The sequence below is a fragment of the Mustela erminea genome, chromosome 19, assembly GCF_009829155.1.
Source record: "Mustela erminea isolate mMusErm1 chromosome 19, mMusErm1.Pri, whole genome shotgun sequence".
Lineage (NCBI taxonomy): Eukaryota > Metazoa > Chordata > Mammalia > Carnivora > Mustelidae > Mustela > Mustela erminea.
This window is the reverse complement of record NC_045632.1, coordinates 41,981,909-42,001,468: the sequence shown is the minus strand read 5'-3', so window position 1 is coordinate 42,001,468 and position 19,560 is coordinate 41,981,909. Positions and strand designations below refer to the sequence as shown.

The 19,560-nt window shown below is 48.5% G+C and overlaps 1 protein-coding gene across 1 annotated transcript in view; it reads left to right on the top strand.

Moving 5' to 3' along the window:
* Positions 1-18,977, top strand: part of CMTM4 (CKLF like MARVEL transmembrane domain containing 4) — a 62,876-nt gene extending 43,899 nt beyond the window's left edge. The window contains exons 2-4 of the mRNA XM_032326328.1: positions 7,907-8,083; positions 15,715-15,813; positions 17,419-18,977. Coding sequence (XP_032182219.1) covers positions 7,907-8,083; positions 15,715-15,813; positions 17,419-17,583 — 441 coding nt within the window. The 3' untranslated portion in view covers positions 17,584-18,977. The remainder of the gene's footprint in view (positions 1-7,906; positions 8,084-15,714; positions 15,814-17,418) is intronic.
* The last annotated feature ends 583 nt before the right edge of the window (positions 18,978-19,560 follow it).

The following is a 19,560-nucleotide window of genomic DNA, read 5'->3' as shown; positions in this document are numbered from 1 at the left end:
ACCTAGGAGCCACTGCAGATCGCATTGTTGGAGATGGGCTTCATGTGGGCCGTCCCTTTTGCATCTGGTTGTTCTAAGGCTCCTTAAAATTATTTTTAAATATTGTGATTTTTGCTTATATGAATTTTTTTTTTTAAAGATTTTATTATTCACCTGGGGCGCCTGGGTGGCTTAGTGGTTTAAGCCTCTGCCTTCAGTTCGGGTCATGATCTCAGGGTCCTGGGATCGAGCCCCGCATCGGGCTCTCTGCTTGGCGGGGAGCCTGCTTCCCCCTCTCTCTCTGCCTGCCTCTCTGCCTACTTGTGATCTCTCTCTGTCTTTCAAATAAATAAATAAAAATCTTTAAAAAATAAAAAATAAATAATAAAAAAGATTTTATTATTCATCTGAGAGAGAGAGAATGAGGGAGAGCATGAAAGGAGAGGGGTCAGTGAGAGAAGCTCCGAACCCCATGTGGGACTCGATCCTTGGACTCTAGCATCATGACCTGAACCGAAGGCAGTTGCTTCACCAACTGAGCCACCCCGGCTCCCTTAAATGAATATCTTTGAATGAGTTTCATCAGATCCATTGGTAAACTGGTGATGAAGGAAGGTTAGGATTTTGCTTAATCTTCGAAAATGTCTTCACAGATTTTAGGGTTTCTCTTCCTTCGGGGGGGGGGGGGTGGTCCCTGCCCTCACTTGAGTCAGAGTTGTTACATGCTGGCCTCTAGGCTGTTCTGTGCCCACGGCTTGCACTTAGAGTGCAGTGGCGGCTGGGCTGTGGGATTGTGCTCTCAAGAAGGCTTTAGAAATGATGAACTCTTCTGATACAGAAGCAGGACCAACATGGGCTTGCAGAATGACTCTCATTTTCCATTAGAGCTTTTAATGTCATTGTAAAATATTCATGAATGGTTTCAAAACAAATAAGGATTGATTCTTGGAGGTCACTAACGTGTAACTCATAATAAACCTGAGTGCTTCAAAAAGTGTTGATGGAGAGAATTTTGAATTTTTTTTTTTTTAAAGAAGCACATGTATTCATTGTAAACATTTTGGAAAATAAAAGACGCCTACTAAAAAAAGAAACAAACAAAAAAAACCAAAAACCAAAAAACTTATCCACAGTCCTATCACATAGATGCATTTCTGAAATAAAATTCCGCATATTTTATTCTTTTGTTTTAAAAGTTTAAATAACATGGTCCATATCTCTATATTTTAAAGATTTTATTTACTTATGTATTTGACAGACAGATCATAAGTAGGCAGAGAGGCAGGCAGAGAGAGAGAGAGAGAGAGGAGGAAGCAGGCTCCCCACTGAGCAGAGAGCCCGATGTGGGGCTCGATCCCAGGACCCTGGGATCATGACCTGAGCCGAAGGCAGAGGCTTTAACCCACTGAGCCACCCAGATGCCCCATATCTCTATATCTTAACCTTGACAATCTGGTAAGAGTTTGTAAAACAATTTGGATCTGGTGTCTTGAAGAGTGAGTGACACATTCATTCTGTAAAATTTGCAGTTTGTTTTTTTTTTAAAGATTTTATTTATTCATGAGAGACAGAGAGAGGCAGAGGGGGAAGCAAGCTCCCCAAGGAGCAAGGAGCCGGATGCAGGACTCAATCCTGGGACCCTGAGACAGTGACCCGAATCAGAGGCAGACACTCAACTATCTGAGCCACCCAGGCACCCAGATTTGCAGTTTCATACTAAAGATACGTTGTGAAATTTTACAGTATGCCACAGCACCTTTTCTAGTCAGTATGAGTTGTGTTATGCTGCGGCAACAAACAGATCTAACGTCTCCCTCTGCCTGCTGCTCCCCCTGCTTGTGCTCTCTCATGCTCTCTGTCCAATGGATGAATACAACTTAAAAAAAAAAAAAACTTTAAAAAATGTCCTAAAACCCCATGTTTCTACTGGTGGGAGTGGCAGGTGTCAGGACTGTTCTGGAGGGCCGCAGTAAGGAACAGCGCTGTTTACCAGGATGTCTTACGCTCCGCCTTCCAGGCACACTGTGGGGTTGGACATTTGTTCTGTGAGATGTTCCCCAGGCAGATACACGCTCACCCTGGTGGAGTTTATGCCCCAGAACTCCACATTTGCCACTCTGACTTCTAATCACACCTCCTCTGGGCGGGTGGTGATGGAGTAACAGTGGGCGTTACGGGGATTTGGCTCATTGGAAGCGTCGGTTACATTTGGTCCCTCTGTCACATCCACCCCTAGCTAGTTACTGTAGCCTTCCTTCTGCAGGAATGGCTTTCAGACAGGCTCTGAGCTGACATCATGAAGAAGAAACGGGCCCTAAAACCCACAGGATAGATCAGGATTCTGTTCAGTAATGCGGAATATGCCGTTATAAACACACTGTACATTTTCTCTGTTTTGGGTGGAAATCATAAAAAATAGAACTGATTAGAATCCCAGGGTCTGTGCGTCAGAAGCCTGCAGCGGTAGCACAGAGCACAGTCCGTGTGTGTGGGAGATCACAAGCCCTGTGTCCCTGTCAGATGGTATCTGACAAACCTTGAACTGACTTTGGAAAGCCCCCCCCCGCAATGTCCCCAAATGGCACATAAAACTGCCTCCCATGCACTGAAACAGACTGAACAAATGTGCTAGTGATAAAGTGCGACACACTTGTCTGTAAGTTAATGTATGTGGTGTAAGAGCACACGGATTGTGTAATGGTGTTGTGCTCAATGCAAAATAGTGGCAGTCTGAAGTTTGAATTGTTCCTGATGTATACCGACATTTCAGATTAATTCTGTATACTTTTTTTTTTTTTTTTTTAAAGAATTTATGTCTTGGGGCAGTTGGTTGGCTCAGTTGTTAAGCGTCTGCCTTCAGCTCAGGTCGTAGATCGCAGGGTCCTAGAATCAAGCCCCACGTTGGGCTCCCTGCTTAGTGGGAAGCCTGCTTCCTCCTCTCCCACTTCCCTGCTTGTGTTCCCTCTCTCACTGTGTCTCTGTCATATAAATAAATAAAACTTTTTTTTTTTTAAAAAGAATTTCTTTCTTTGTCAGAAAGAGCACAAAACAGGGAGCGGCAGGCGGAGGGAGCAGCAGGCTCCCTGCTCAGCGGGACTCGATCCCCGGACCCTGGGATCCTGACCTGAGCCGAAGGCAGATGCTTAAACAACTCAGCCACTCATGCACCCCTGAAATTTTTTTTAAAGTTTTAATAGTAACTTAATTAGCCCAGGTCTTTTTCTCCCTCCCTTCCTGCTTTTTGATGTTGTCAATCATAATTAGCGGCACTGGTGGAAACCTGACAACCTTTGAATCCCAGCTCACTTACCAACTGTGAAAATACTCCTGGTCAGCTGGTCAGTGCCCCATGGAAAGGGCTCTGTCCAAGGAAGGGCAGGATTCTCCAGTTGGCAAATGCAGTAACTGTTACTTATTGGCATCTCTTTGAACATCTCTGTGCTGTTTCACATAGTGACGTTTGTCTACTGCAGAACAGTTAGAAGTTGAATTACTCTTCATTCCTTGGTTCCTTTGAAGTTGTTGGCTTCCCGTATAATATTGAGCCCTTATTTCCTTCTTGTGGGTCTATAGGTAGCTTTTATTTTAGCAATGATTGTTAGACTTCACTTTGCTGGAGGAAAATTAGGTATTTGCTGTGCCAGAAAGCACGCAAAAAAGTGTCCTGTTTATTAGAAACAGAATATTAGAGGCCTCCAAAATACCTGTCAAAAGGGGGCTGATGAAATTATTACGAGCATAGTTGTGTGTGCGTGCCAATCTGTCCATATCTCTGCATTTGAATACTTGTGGTCTTGTGTGTACGTGTTCTTCATCTCATTTCTGGTGTGAAGCTCCTAAAACCCTTGAAATTTTCTACATGATAAGAGGTGTCTTTTGATCTTCTCAGCAACCCGCTTTCAACCACATCCGAGTTTGTGGTAATGAGGGGACGTAGGGCTGGGGGCTGGCTGCCAGGGAACCAGCCATGAGATCAGAGAGTTGGAGGTGTCAGCCGCACTCATCTCTGGGAAGGGGAAGAGGGCTACGGACTGAGCCCTGTGGAGACTTGAACGCAGGACATGACCGCTGCCCAGGCCCTTGTGGACCTTGCCCTGCCTATCTCTTCATTCGCTGTTCAGTGACATCCTTTTGTAACCTGGATGCCAGAGCCCCTGGCTCCAGGGGTTCCACACAGACCAGGTTTGGCTACTGGCCACAGACAAAATACAAAGGCAGAGAGAGATGGTGTGGTGAAACTAGAAAGGAATTGATTCCAGTGAGGGCGACACCAGGAAGACAGAGCCATCTCTCAAGCGCTGAAAATACTTCGGGGTTTAGGTAAGGAAAATGTGGGGCAGAGGTTATAGGTATAAGCCTGTCGGCCGGAAAGGTCAGGTGCAGGACAGTCTTGGGGTCAACCCCGCCGGGTTCTTGCTGGCTCAGGGCAGGCCCTGTTGCTTGAGGGAGTAGTTTCAGTTTCTAGCCCAGAATGCCTTGCCTGCAGGGTGTTTTTCCTGAGTGGAGAGATAAGCTTGAAAGAACTCAATCAGATAACAGACTGAGGTCAGAATGGAGGCAGTTGAAGTTCTCTTCCACGTGAATAGCCTTTCTAAGAGACTGTAATGAACATCGTAATAAATCTAGAACCTTCTCAGTGAGGCCTTCCGTGTCACTCCCTAAAACTTCAAACACCTTTGCCCTAGTTACATTGCATTCTCCTTCCCTGCTTTGATTTTCTTCCCCCTTTGTACTTCATACCGCCTGACACACTGTACTTTTAATTTCATTTTTGAAAGCTTCTCCTTAGACCATGAGCTAGAGAGCAGATTTCTGTTTTGTTCACTGCTGCTGCATGAGTGGCCCGTTAGATTTGCATATTCTTGAAACTGTTTTTATTTTAATATTTAAGACTGTAGGTGTTACCTTCCCACACAAATATGGTTGAAGTTAGCATACCAGAAACATTTGTAACTCATCAGTACAGTGTGTTATTTCTTGCCCAAGATTACTAGATCCAGTTACAGGGGGAAGAAAAAGTTTAGGAGTTTCCCTTATATGAACCACTTCTTTGTGAATTGATTGCAAGTCAAGCATGTAATTCAGATGGAGAATTCAGGTCCCTGATTCAATAGAAAATTAAAAGAGCCATTAGGAAAAGGACAGAGAATGTGCTTAAAGACTCCTGTCTCTAATGTGCTGACTTACACTGTGAACCACAAATTGATAGGAGAGGTGTCTTTTATGATTGCTGGGCACAAATCTGGATAATGGATAGAGCGGAGCTGCCCTGCCCTGCCTCTTAACGGGGAGACCCTGCCAAGCATGTCAGTAACTGTGGGGTAGGTTTTTAGTCCCCCACCTGCCCCCATTTGTTGATGATGTGCAAGTAACTGCACTTGGTACCTCGGGTGGAGAGAGATGGGCTGGCCCCTGTCCTCAGAAAGCTCAGAAGGCAGAGGGAGGCATAATGTCAAGTATAAAAAAAGGGTAGAATGCAGTCACAGACGAACAAGCTTTCCTGGGAGAGGGTGGAATCAAATAATGTCTGGCAGGGGGAGAGACAATCAGGGAAGGCATGGGGAGGAGGTGGCACTGAATGGTGGCCTGAAAGGCATGCGTGGGACTCCAGGAGGCAGAGAAGGGCCACAGAACAGCCCCTGCCTTGTGTTTCCCACGCTTCAGTCATCTGGGGATCTTGTCACTCCGACTGCACAGATCAAAGAGGAGAGGCATAAATTCTGTACTTCAGCCGGCTCTCTGGTGATGCCGATGTTGCTGGCTCTGAGGACAGATCGGGGACCATAGAGCTGCCTGCGTACACGTCCTGGACCTTTGCAGTGGAGGTCGCCTCACGTTCTGACCCTGGCTGGACATGTGGTGGGCTGCGAGGTGTACTTGGTTGGAGAAGTGCTAGAGTAGAGGCCAGGAGCCCAAGATCGATCTGGTTTTTGGTGCAAGACCACCTGGCCTTTCGTTGCTCCCTGGGCCATCCACTGAGCCTTTGGGCCGCCTCCTTCTCCTGAAATCTTCCTTTAAAAGCTCACGTGGTGGGGCGTCTGGGTGGCTCAGTGGGTTGGGCTGCTGCCTTCGGCTTAGGTTGTGATCCTTGTGATGAAGTCCCAGAACCTAAGTCAGGTTCGGTGGGGTGAGGAGGTGCGGAGCCGACGACTAAAGAATTCTTAAGACGTCGTTGGTGCAAAATGGTGGTTTATTAAAGCACGGGGACAGGACCCGTGGGCAGGAAGAGCTGCTGCCCTGGGTTGTGAGGGTTGGCATGTTATATACCCCACGGTTTGGGGGAGGTGGTGAAGGAATGGGAGATTTCGACAGAGTTCTCACGTGCTAGGGAGGGCCTACAAGGTGCGGGGGGAGGGGGAGTCTTTGCCCTTATGGCTTGATCAATGTCGTCCTTAGGTCAGGCATTAACATCAAAATAATTGGGAGATTCTTGGTGGGGTGTTATGATCCGGCTATCATTTACATTCCCTTCTACCTCAGCCTCCTCCAGTTTATGGTGAGGAGGGAGACCTTAGGGCTTCAGGAACCGAGTTACTTGCCTCTGGAAATTTGTGCTATTGATAAGGTAACCTCCCTGTTTAGGTCTCTAGGACATCTGTAGAGCAAGGGAGATTCCTGTTCTGCAGGATTGCGATCCCTGCAAGTTAACTATTTATCGTTTTATTGCAGTCAGGGGTGCCTGAGGAATGCTACACATATGGAGGGGAGTGGGTGAAGAGGGGGTGCAAGGCGCCAGCTTTTGCTTTGTCCTCAGCCAGCCTCCTGCTCCCTCATCACTTGGGTTCTGGGATCTAGTCCCGCATCGGGCTCTCTGCTCGGTAGGGAGCCTGCTTCCCACCCCTCCCCCCCACCCCCCGCCTCTCTGCCTGCCTCTCTGCCTGCTAGTGCTCTGTCTGTCAAATAAATAAATCTTAACAAAACAAAACAAAAACTCACATGTTGATTTCCACCGATACCTGTTTGACTATGATCTCCAAGCTCTTAGGACATACTGCTGGAATGTTACTTTGGTCCTTCAGGAAGAAATTGGTGCCATTATTGGTAGATTTTTCAACATTTTTTTTTTTTAAGATTTTATTTATTTGACACAGAGAAATAGTGAGAGAGAGAGAGAGAGAGCGAGCGTGCACCCAAGCAGGGGGAGTGGCATGCAGGCAGGGAGAGGGAGAAGCAGGCTCCCCGCTGAGCAAGGAGCCCCATATGGGGCTCTATCCCAGAATGCTGGGATCATGACCCAAGCCGAAGGCAGCCACCCAACTGACTGAGCCACACAGGTGCCCCAATTTTTCAGCATTTTTATAAGCTGTCGTTCTGACTTTGTAATGGCCAGGCCCGGTGATCGCCTTTAAAAAGCATAGCTTGTGAATGAATTAGGTGGGCCTCGCCTTTAGGCGCTTGTAATTGGAAGAAGAGGGGATAATTCGCATCCCTTCCTGTTTTAAAGCCCTCCAGGGTCCCCGACCACCTGCTTGACCTCTGCCTGAACCCCCAGGGTAGCTGCAGATGGCATAAACAGACACCATTTGGACCTTGCCCTCTCGGCGTCAGCATAATTGCGGTAGGGACTCGAAATGAGAAACGTGTGTCGGCTGCGACCACTTGCTGGTGGCGGAGGAAGCACTGAACACATGGCAGAGCCGTTCCTGTTTGCTCCCAGGGGCCAAGCCGCCCCCAGACAGTGGCCGGAGACCACGGTGGGGCGGAGGTGTCCACGTTAGGACTTGGTCCCTTTGCCAAGGCCCCCATACCTGTTGTTACATAAGAATTTCATTGGGTCCTGTTCCTGACAGCGATACTGCCGTCCCCTGAGGACTCCTGGCCGCATATGGCAGCGGCGGTAGGGTTTTATTTAAATATGGCAGGCACATATGTCCACGGATGGATACTAAATATACACACGTGTGTGTGTTTCCAATTTTCTTCCTAGATCTTGGCCCTGATTGCGTTCATCTGCATAGAGACCATCATGGAGTGCTCCCCGTGTGAAGGCCTCTACTTTTTTGAGTTTGTGAGCTGTAGCGCATTTGTGGTGACGGGAGTCTTGCTGATCCTGTTCAGTCTGAACCTCCACATGAGGATCCCCCAGATCAACTGGAACCTGACCGTGAGTATAAACCCCCACCGCCCTCTGACCCTGAAAGGACCGGGTGCTGCCCAGCATCAGGGGCGGCCCAGAGTCTCTCCGCCATCTTGTTGGGCGCCTGTTTATTTGATGCTGGGTTTACTGCAGTGCAGCTGTGAGAGTTTAACTTTCTTCACTGGGTTGAGTAAACCTGTGAAGTAAGTTGAATCTGCACCAACGGTAGAGCCGTCATATAGCAATTATTTTGCCCCACTTGAAAGATGTCATTTCAGTTTTATGCTCCTCTGAGCAGATTGGTAATGTTGATATTTGCAGAACCTGGAAAGAAAAAAATGGAATTAATACGTTTGCATATTTTTCACACTGGACCCAAAAGCCGTTTACAAAAGCATTGATTTGGGAAGAATTGAAAATACGAATGAATATGCCAGTGACTTGCCAAGCCTAGGATTAGCATTAAATTCAAAGGCAACTGGGAGGACATGAAGGGTTCTGTGCTTTGGTCAGAGTTTTTTTTTTTTTTTTTTTTTTTTTTAAGATTTTATTTATTTGACAGAGATCGCAAGTAGGCAGAGAGGCAGGCAGAGAGAGAGGAGGAAGCAGGCTCCCCGCCGAACGGAGAGCCCAATGGGGGGCTCAATCCCAGGACCCCGAGATCATGACCTGAGCTGAAGGCAGAGGCTTAACCCACTGAGCCACCCAGGTGCCCCTTGATCAGAGTTTTGAGTGGAAGCCCGAGCTCTCAGGGGTTTGGGTTCTTAACCCCATTTGACAGCCTTGCCGTCAGGTCTGCCCCCGCTGCTCCTGGCTGGTCACGCCGGTCTTGTGTTACTTTTCCTTATCCTGCTAGGTGAGAATGGAAACTCAGTAGCGCTTGGTCTTCTTTGTTTCTTTAAAGATTTTGTTTATTTGACAGAGAGAGAGAGAGAGAGAGAGCGCGAGCTGAGCGAGCTGAGCGCGTGAGGAGCTAGTAAGCAGGGGAGTGGCAGGCAGAGGAGAGGGAGAAGCAGGCTCCCTGCAGAGCAGGGGAAGCCCGATGTGGGACTTGATGGCAGGACCCTGGGATCATGACCTGAGCCGAAGGCAGAGGCTTAACCCACTGAGCCACCGAGGTGCCCCTTATAGGGTTGTTTTAAGAATGAAATGAGACCGTGCGTATAAGGGACCTCAAGCCTGTGTATGCAGCTGCCATCCTGAGAGAGATTAATATGACCGCAGGCATATTGGTCTCCTACCAACCACATTTCCCCTACAGACTTCTGCCAGGTTTGGCTTTACTCTCTCATTAAGTCTTATCTACTGATTTGACAGCTATAAATCTGTTAAAAGATTTCATACTGCAGCTTAATAACTAATTCATACTGGCCATTATCCCCAGAAATACCTCTTTAGTGAGCTTGCTAGAATTCTGATTTTTCTGTTTTAAACATGAAGGGCTTTTTCCCCTTGGTGGCTACCACATGTTGGGTCATACCAACCTGCATCTTTTTCACTGGGAAGTTCATGTACATTCTCTTTCCTGGACAGCATTGGGTAGGGCACACGCCTACGTGTGATACGGTCACTTGAGAACACTTTCAGCCCTCTGGGATCCTTTCCAGAATTTCCACCCTTTTGGAGCAGATGAAGGTGTATGCATGCTTATTCAACAGAAGAGTGCATGAGTACATGAACTTGAGGAAGTGTACTTACTGAGGGGAGCTCAGGTCATCTGTTCTCCGGGAGGGGAGAAAAAAGTGAGTTCTTCAGGGCTGGACACAGCTCACTGAGTCGCTACAGAGGGTTGGCCTTGACCATGTTTTTTCTCTAACAAGGTGGTGGGAATATTTTGTCCTCATTAGAGCCAGTTATGGCTAATGAGTGAAACAGGGTGTGATTGGTATAGAGTTAGAAAAATGGTGATTTCAGGAGCCTTTGTTGACACAAAAATATTCATGGAAAATGATAAATAAGGAGGAAGCTGCAAAGTATATATTTTATACAAGCATTATTTGATGCAAGCAGAAAGATTCTCTTAGCTCTGGACTTGCTTGATTTTGATGAATCTGTGGGACTTACCTGGTGATACTTGTTTTTCTCTGTATATTCGGGGCTCATACACCGTTGTGTCCCACCCATGTTTACCTTAATTAGTGCCCAGGCCTCCTCCCTCAGGCCACCCCTCTCTTCCATCCCCGCCTGTTACTGAAAGCCAGCTGCTAGGGGCTCCTACTCTCCTTAGCCAGCTCGCTGAGTCCCGTCATGGACTGCTTCTCCAAACTTCTAACAAGGAGGGAAGGTCTGTGCTCTCTTCCCTCCTCCCCATCACTGTTTTCTCACCTCTTACTGTCAAATATAGCTCACTGAAGACTGATAAAGGCCGTGGAGTATCCACCTGGGTCAAGAGAGAAACCTGACATCCTTGAAAGTCCTCTGGTCAGGATCACTGGGGCCTCCATGGTCCTGGATCCCTTGGCTGTTCCTCTGTCTCCGTACCCCCTACCCCCACCCCGCCACCTCCTCCACTGAACAGTGCAAGCAGAACTGCCCTGGAATGTTCTGTCCCTCCTGCTGCACTCTCTGCTCTTGCCTGCCGTGACACCAGACTGTCCTGGCTCTTCTTCCTCAGTGCCTCGGTGGCCCCTGCTCACCCCACAGACCTTGCACAATCAAGAACCCAGGTTGGTTGTTGAGTGGGGACAGTCTGATCACCCAGAGGGGCCACTTGCAGAGCCCCAAGGCCTTGGCCATGACTCGTGGTATAATGTTTCCTGACACCCCTTTTCACACCAAATATATGTCTTTTTTTTTTTTCCTGACAACTAAATCTGTGTAGTATTTCCACATCAAGCAGATCTCTAATTCTCTTGACACTAACAAGGTGTCCGAAAATTCAGCTCTGTTCCGACGCTGACTTCTGCAGTTGGCACAGACCCCCAGGAGAAGGGCCCAGTTGGAGACTGCCCCCTGCTGCAGACACCTGCCACAAATGGGGCTCCTGGGGGACCTGCACCAAGTGCAGATTTGCCTCCTGGGGTTTGTAATTCTGTAGAACAATTTACAGAGCTTGGGAGGAGTGTTGTACTTAGGCTCACTGGTTTGCCAAAAAGGGTACAACTCAGGAGCAGGCAGACGGAAGGGATGTTTATGCATAGGGCAGGGTCCAGAAGAGTCTCAGCGTTCTGGAGCTTCTGTCCTTATGGGGTGGGGGTGCAGCACCAGCTCAGAAGCTCCCTGCACACCGTAGTTCGGGGCTTTTTGTGGAGATCTCATTACACAGGCATGATTGAGTTAAAGTCATTGACCATTTGCATCCATTTGTAGAGCTGATACCAGAGCCAGCCACAGATCCTCGTGGTTTGGGGGCAGCTGCAGTGAGAACCTGGGGCCTGAGCCTGTTTTCAGCTGTCTAACCTGTGGCCAGTCCAGCAGACATCTGTTGGACACCTGCTTTGTGCTGGGATTTGGGAACCAAAAGCATGGGGTGGGTCGATGCAAGCTGCTCGCCCCTTGGTAAGCGTGCTTCGTGAGATCCAGTTTTGTGTAAGGCCTGGTGGAACATAGGCAAAGAGGTAGTACATGCCTTGGGGCAGAAGCCTGGAGTGGATGTCAGCAGGGGAATGTTCAGAGAAGAAGCCAGATGCCGGCTGGGCCTTGAAAGCTGTGTGGATACCCACTGGGCCCAGAGTGTGGACGGATAGGGAGGGCACGTTGCCGGATGGCCCGTTCTCTGGAATGGAGATGGGGTTGGAGACGGTGGGCCTGCCAGGGCTGGGCGCCTGAGCAGATAGGCCGGAGATGGGGCGACAGGGCAGGTGGCTCTCCTTCCCAGTCCCTGCTGTGTCGTTGCTTCCGGGCATTTCTAGAACAGCTTTTCAAGAACAGCTAGAAGCTTCTTTTTTTTCTTTTTCTTTAAGAGGTTAGTTTTTAATGTGCAGTCTTCTGGTGTTTAGATGTTGGCGTGTTCAAATTTGTTTGGAATGCTGTGCACGTCAGACCGGTCTGTGGGCCAGATATGGCCAGTAGGCCTTGGGTTCACACCCTCTAGGCCACATCCTGTTGACCTGTTAGTGGAGTTAGAGAGGCTCACCCCTGTATCTACCAGTGTGTCAGCAAAGGAGACACCCGGAAGCCTGTGTTTGGGAGGGTGGATTTCCTCTTCATCTCCTAGCACAAGGACGGTCTGCACCCTTGGGTGTTCTAGGGGCCAGACCGGAAGCATAAAGTGGTGGGAGATACGAGATGATAGGGAGTGGGGATGACTGGGGCAAACTGGAAAGCATGTGGCTGAGCGAGTACACGTCCCAGTAAGAGCATTTAAAAAAAGGGTCAGCTCATTGGTCAAGTTTCTGAACTCCTGAAAGACTCAGCCCATTCCTGTAAAATGGGAATATCTACTGCATAGGCTCGATGTGAGAATTAATGAAAGCATGTATCGAGGCGTACATTAAAATGGATCTGGTGAAGGTAGATATCAAGAATTATTACTTTTAGGGGGCACCCAGCTAGCTCAGTAGGTGGATTGCATTGACTCTTAATCTCAAGGATGTGAGTTCAAGCTCCATGTTGAGTGTGGAGCGTACTTAAACAATAATAATAAAAAATAAATATTAAATAAAATGTTACTTCTATATTTTAAAAAAATGGATCACCATCGTTGACTAACACCCCCCCCCCCCCCCCCCCGCTAAAGCCCATCAGAGGGCATGTCTGTGTGTTCCCCCTAATGTGAAGGATGAACCTGCAAGGCTTGATTTTTGTTTCCCGGACAAGGAACTCCTGTAGTTGATGCTGACCCACACCCGCGGTATTCCCCCTTTTAAGTCTTTTAAGCTGTGCCGAGCAGTGTCTGTTACGGAAAAGCTGGAAGATGCAGGGAATAAAAAAATTAAAATCATGTGATGATCCAGGACCAGTGAAAACATACATCTCCTCAAAACCTTGTACGTTCACACGAGGGTCATTGAGAATAACCGGAAAGTAGAAATAACTCACGTGTCCAGAGACGGACGAGAAGGTAGATAAAAACATGGTGTATGCGTATGACTGCATATGGCCTAGTCCTGGCAGGGAGAGAAGTGATCCAGCAGGAGTGATCTCTAGAACCGTGCTCCTGAGTAGAAGAAGCCAGTCACAAAAGACCACATAATATATAATTCTACTTATATGAAGTGTCCAGAACAGGAAGACACAGAGACAGAAAGCAGGTGAGTAGTGGTTGCCTAGGATTAGGGGAGGGAATGGAAAACTGCCTGCTGATGAGTTTCTTGGAGTGCTGACAGTGTTCTAAAATGCGATCGTGGTGACTGAATTGTGCGTTTTAATTGGGCATAGTATGTGGTATATGAGTTACGTCTCAGTAAAGCTGTCGAAAAGTCCTGTAGGATAGAACCCATCGGGATAACCACTTGTATTACTTGGTGTGACAACCTTCCAGACCAGGTAGACTAGCTTTCCCATTGGCGTTATGTGGTGATGTGTGAAGCGGGGAGAATGCAGCCATCAGAATCACGCTTTTTCACTTAAACTATCTTAGGTATATCCCATGGTAAACGTACAACTGCATCATTATTTTTATTTTTATTTTATTTTATTTTATTTTATTTTTTAAAGATTTTATTTATTTATTTGACAGAGCGAGATCACAGTAGGCGGAGAGGCAGGCAGAGAGAGAGGGAGGGAAGCAGGCTCCCTGCTGAGCAGAGAGCCCGATGTGGGACTCGATCCCAGGATCTTGAGATCATGACCTGAGCCGAAGGCAGCGGCCTAACCCACTGAGCCACCCAGGCGCCCGCATCATTATTTTTAATGACCACATAGTGTTCCATTGTTCTGATACCATTTTATTTTATTTTATTTTATTTTATTTTATTTTATTTTATTTTATTTTTTATTTTTAAACTTTTTCTTTTTTATTTTATTTATTTGACAGAGAGAAATCCAAGTAGGCAGAGAGGCAGGCAGAGAGAGAGAGGAGGAAGCAGGCTCCCTGCGGAGCAGAGAGCCCGACATGAGGCTCGATCCCAGGACCCTGGGATCATGACCTGAGCCGAAGGCAGAGGTCCTAACCCACTGAGCCACCCAGGTGCCTCTCTGATACCATTTTATTTCACAAATCCCCAGTTCGTGAGCATTTTCTTTGCTTCCAATTTTTTTTTTTTTTGCGCTATTTTAAGCTCTACCACGAACGTCCTTATACTTGGACCTTTCTGCATAGCATGATACTTAAAATGAATTTCCAAATGTGGAAATCACATGGACAAACAGCATGAGCCAGCAAGGGCATGTAGGCCCTTGACCACACGTGTATGTTTCTGTTGTTGTCCCTGATGTACATATAATGTTGTTTGATGTCGGACCTCAGCATCGTATCGTAAAGCATGCTCCCCACTTCTGAATAGTCTTTGGTTCAGAAAGAACATTTTGTAGTCTTCGTTACCCCTACAGCACCTTACGCAGAACTGAGCATTCTAACCTAACACTTCCTGGTTGGAATTTGTGAAAAATCTGCCCTTGCTGAACACTGGCCACAGCTAAAAGTGGCCCCGCTGGCTGACATTTCTGGATAGTTCTGTAGTTGTGGGTACTCGCAGCCCACCGTGAGCCCCCGCAGAAGCCCACGCCAGGAGGGAGCCGGGCTTCCTGCCGCGCATCTTCAGTACCTTCGTGATGAGAACGTTGCTCTTTGTGCATCTTTAGAAAGAGGAGATGGCCCTTGAGGGCCGCCACCCCGGGCACTTAAACAGTCTAACATGTTTTCCGTGTTCTCTGGGTTCTTTCTCTGTGGAGATGATAGAGGGGCTCTGGCATGGCCCAGGCTGTTGGGGGCCCGCTGTCACACTGCAGTAACAGAAGCAGCACTAAATGCAGGGAACCGTAACTGTGAGCCAGGTGCAGGGCTTGGCGCTTCTCGTGCGTGGCTCCCCCGGGGCCCTAGGAGAACTCGGTGAGGCGTGGGTGCTATTCTTATATGAGACACAAGAAATGAAGTGGCTTATCCTACGTCGTGCCTGGTTAGGTCCCAGTCGGGCTGTGACACTTAATCGCTGTGCTCCGTTCCTCTCAACAACTAAGAGTTCAATCTTGGAAGCATTGGATGTGTAACCTCCTTTGCTTTTCAGAGAGCTTAGGAGAAAATCCTCTGGGTTTTAGCCACACAGAGCCTTGAAAGACTGTGTAAGCAAGAGCATGAGGTCTGGCTGCGTGTGTTGTCTAGGTTGGAAAACAGTGTGCTCGGAATGTCACACACGAACGAGGGCACGTTGGAGGGGATATCGCCAGTTTTGGTATATTCTGGATTCCCGGGGAGTGTTGTCCATGCCAAGGTGTTTTGAATGTATTTTTTAAAAAGGTGACAATAGAATTCTAAACGGTAATGAGGGTGCGTGTCCTTGATGGGTTAGCCATTGGGTTTCTAGAAAAATTCACTAAGAAATGACTGTGTGGTTGGTTAAAACATGAATTTTGCCGTGGTGACCTGTCAGGTGATGTACATCGTACACCGGTCCCATCTCTGCCTCCCTCCATGGGCCCAGCACCCCTGGGCCTTCAGGACTAAACTGCAGAACCATCAGAGAGGCTGGATGTTGTGCTTCTTATTTTGAAAATCTTTCCATTGCTTTCAGGGAAAAGCATGAAAAAATTCTTTACAAGTAACTTTATTTTTTCTTTAGGATTTGGTCAACACTGGACTCAGCACTTTCTTTTTCTTTATCGCTTCGACCGTACTGGCTGCTTTAAATCACCAAACTGGGGCAGAAATTGCTGCTGTGGTAAGTGCACTTGGCTGGTGAAAACACAGGCCGATTCGTACATGCTATGACTGGCTCTCCTCTGTCCCCTAGGATGTGTCCTGCTTGTTCTTCTTGGGCTTTTTCTTTGCTAATGATGATGTTACTGAGACAATGGAGGTCCTAGTTCCTTTAATGCTGTGGTTCTCAAAGTATGGTCCCCAGAACAGCAGCCTCTGAATCACCAAGGAACTTTTTAGAAAGGCCATTCCTGGGGCACCTGGGTGGCTCAATGGGTTAAAGCCTCTGCTTTTGGCTCAGGTCATGATCCCAGGGTCCTAGGATCAAGCCCTGCATCGGGCTCTCTGCTTGGTGGGGAGCCTGCTTCTCTTCCTCTTTCTCTGTCTGCCTCTCTGCCTACTTGTGATCTCTCTGTGTCAAATAAATAAATAAGATCTTTAAAAAAAAAAAAAAGAAGAAGAAGAAGAAAAGAAGGCGGCTCCCCCAGAGCTACTGAATCAGAAATGTACCCCCCCCCCAACTTTAAAGATTCATTTATCTCTTTGAGAGAGAGAGTATGGTGGGAAGGGGCAGAGGGAGAGGGAGCGAGAGTCCCAAGCAGCCTCTGCACTGAACACAGATGGAGCCTGATGCGGGGCTCGATCTCACAACCCTGAGATCATGACCTGAGCTAAGAACTGAGAATCTACCCTCAGCCAACTGTGCTATCCTGGAGCCCCTGAACCAGAAATACATTTTAACAAGCCTTCAGGTGCTTCAGGTACACACTCAAGTTTGAGAATCACTCATTTCGTCTGTTTGCAACAGAGCCCTGGATGTCTTGTTAGTGTTGTTGCTTTTAAGAGCCTGATCTGTCGGTGTGGGGCTCTTAATGAAGGAGAGGGCAGTCCTGATGCCATTTAGCAGCCAGATGACATTTTTTTTTTTTTTTTTTTTGCTCTTCAAGGTAGAATGCCTTTGCAGGCAGGGTAGGAAGCAGATCATGTTAAGACTTTGATTCTCTGTGCTTTGCATTTCTGTGTTGTTCTATATTTATAATGAACAGGCAGCACTTTTGTGATGTGAAGGGGAGTTTAAAAGGTTTGTAAAAAAACACGGAACAAGCTGTTCACCTAGGTGTCACTCGATAGGTTGATCCGTCATTAGCAAATCATTAAAATTCTGCTGCTGCTCACCTAGGAGCTGCCCACCTGGGGCTGTCCAGGGGAAGGCATCTGGGCAGCAGGCAGAGGCTTGGGGGCCACAGTTTGGGACGTCAGGCGTTGCGGCTTGACACTCATTTTCTCTCTATTTGGTATTTTGGCTACATTGTACTTTCTTACCCGAGACCAGTGGCCACGAAAAAGAGGCACTTCTGTGAAGTGTGTGTGTTTGTGTGTGTGTGTGTGTGTTGTAGATCCAAAATACTTCAAGAGAAAACCTCAGGCTGTCTGTCTTCTGGTCAGGCAGGACTTTCTGGGCATCATGATTAACTACACTCTTGGCCTTTGTCTGACAACCAGATAACAGTGGGTCTGGGCATTGTGGGGACGGCTCAGGTCAACAAGAGCCGCTCAGAGCCGGTCCTGCCCGGACACCCCGTCAACGGCTAATGGTCCGAGGACTAACCGTGCCTGTGTTTTGTAGATATTTGGCTTCTTGGCAACTGCGGTGTATGCGGTGAACACGTTCCTGGCGGTGCAGAAATGGAGAGTCAGTGTCCACCAGCAGAGCGCCAGTGACTACATCCGGGCCCGCACGGAGTCCAGAGACGTGGACGGTCGCCCTGAGATTCAGCGCCTGGACACATGAGCCCCAGGGGCCCTCCTCCCTCTCATCCTCATGCCCACCCTTCCAACCAAGTTTTCTTTTTCTCGTCGTGTCAGATTTTCCTGTGATTAAGCTGAATTTTGTCCTCTTGGTAAAAGTTCATTCCGGGAAAGGGTTTTCGGAGAGTGGCCCTGTTGGTGGGTCTGTGAGGCGGGACCCCAGCAGCAGCTGCTGAGATGGGGGCAGGGGCGGCTGGGAGAGGCCCGCGGCTTCTCCAGCATTCGGTAGCTGTCGGAGCCGCCAGCCTCACTGGCTGCTGTGTCTCCTCTAGGTCCTCACTGTCCCCGAGTACAGGCTTCACATCTGATGCTGAGCCACCCTGTCCTAGGTTTTTGTGACAAGTCAAGACTTTGGATTAATGGGAGCTGCTAAGAGGGGTAAAAAAGAATCAAGGACTGAAGGTGCAGGGTTGAAGAGCCAGCAGTAGTCGCTGGCCAGGCCCCCGTGGGCCCCCGGGCAGCATGTAGTCCTCCCCCGGGACCCCTCCCCTGCTCCTCGTCTTCCATCCCTGGGCTGTGGAGACGCCGAGGGTTTGGCCCCGCGTGTGCTGCTGGAGCTGTTTGCAGGGTCTGGACTCTATGGGGATGGGAAGAGCTGCTGTCCTCCTGGCACAGCCCAGCAGGCCTGCTGCCATGCGGGAAGGTCGCCCTTTGGAGAACTTTCCCTGCCCTGCAGAGAACTCGCTCCGCTGCTCCTCCCATGCGTCACCTCCCCGAATCCCACGATCTCCTCCAGGCATATGGGACCATCCTGTTTTCCAGTTTCCTACCCACCCTTGTTACTTGGAGGCCGAATTGCAGACTTCCTGCCGTTTTACCTTCTCAGGTAAAAGTCACACAAAAAAGTACAGTCCATTCCACCAGCCAGAATGCTTGCCCATTTGCTGGCTTCATGGACCACGGGTGGGGACACATCTCTGTTTTAGGGACGTGTGCTAATTTTTGAATGCCTGAGGACAGTTGTAAAGTGATTCTGAGTAGGTTTGTCTAGGATTTGAAAATACTTGAATTTCCACCACGACACATGGTTTCACTGATGTTTCGGGAGGCACAGGTTGTCGCTCTTGTGCCTCAGGGTCCTAACTATGAACACTGATCTGGGACGTTGTTGGGAAGAATTGTGGTGACGTCAGATTTTGAACGGATTCTTGAGAAAGTGAAGGTTATGCAGTGAGTGTGTTCACTGAGCCCCTCTGATGCTGTAGTGTCGTGTCCTTTGTCCTTCGTATTCTTCTGTTGGAGACTAACTATTGTTCACGGAAAAATTGTTTGACCTTGTCGGTTTCCCCTCTCTGAACTGTTACTGTTTACAGACCTTCTTCTCGCTCTACTTACTCTGCGTTCGGCCATCCCCCGAGAGGAGACCTGCAGCCCCGGGAGAGCTCACGAGGTGGTGGACGATGGCAGTGGTGGCCGGGCACCGTGTAAGGGGGGACCGGACGTGAGTGTGTCGGGCGGTGAGGGGGACACAGCATAGGTGAGAAAGCATCCAGCCCTGCCCATGCCTCTGATTTCCCAGTGCAGGTCCCACTGCTGAAGGGTGGGGGCCAAGGGGTTAGCCCCGTGGACAGGCCATCCAGTACGATTGGAATTCTGCTGTGTTTCCTTTCTGGGGCAGTGGCCTGGGTCACATGTGTAAGCTCCTTGTCTGTGTCCCGTGCAGACCCCTGCTTCCACGCAGGTGGGATGGAGCCCCCGGCCCCTCTGTGTGTTGTGAGGCAGCACCAGTCAGGAGTCGTAGACCTTGAACTTAGTAGATGTAGTGACTTTGGAGGAGATTAGGACATCTGGATTTTATCTGCTCCTTTTGTGTATTTATTCTGCATTTGTTGAGTGTGTCTGCATCGTCAGAAATGGGCTTATCTCCCTCTGAGAGTTCCAGTTAGACACAGGGTGGCGTCGACTCAGCCCTGCATTCATCGGGGCCCACTTGGAAAGACCACCCTGAGCTTTATCAGCA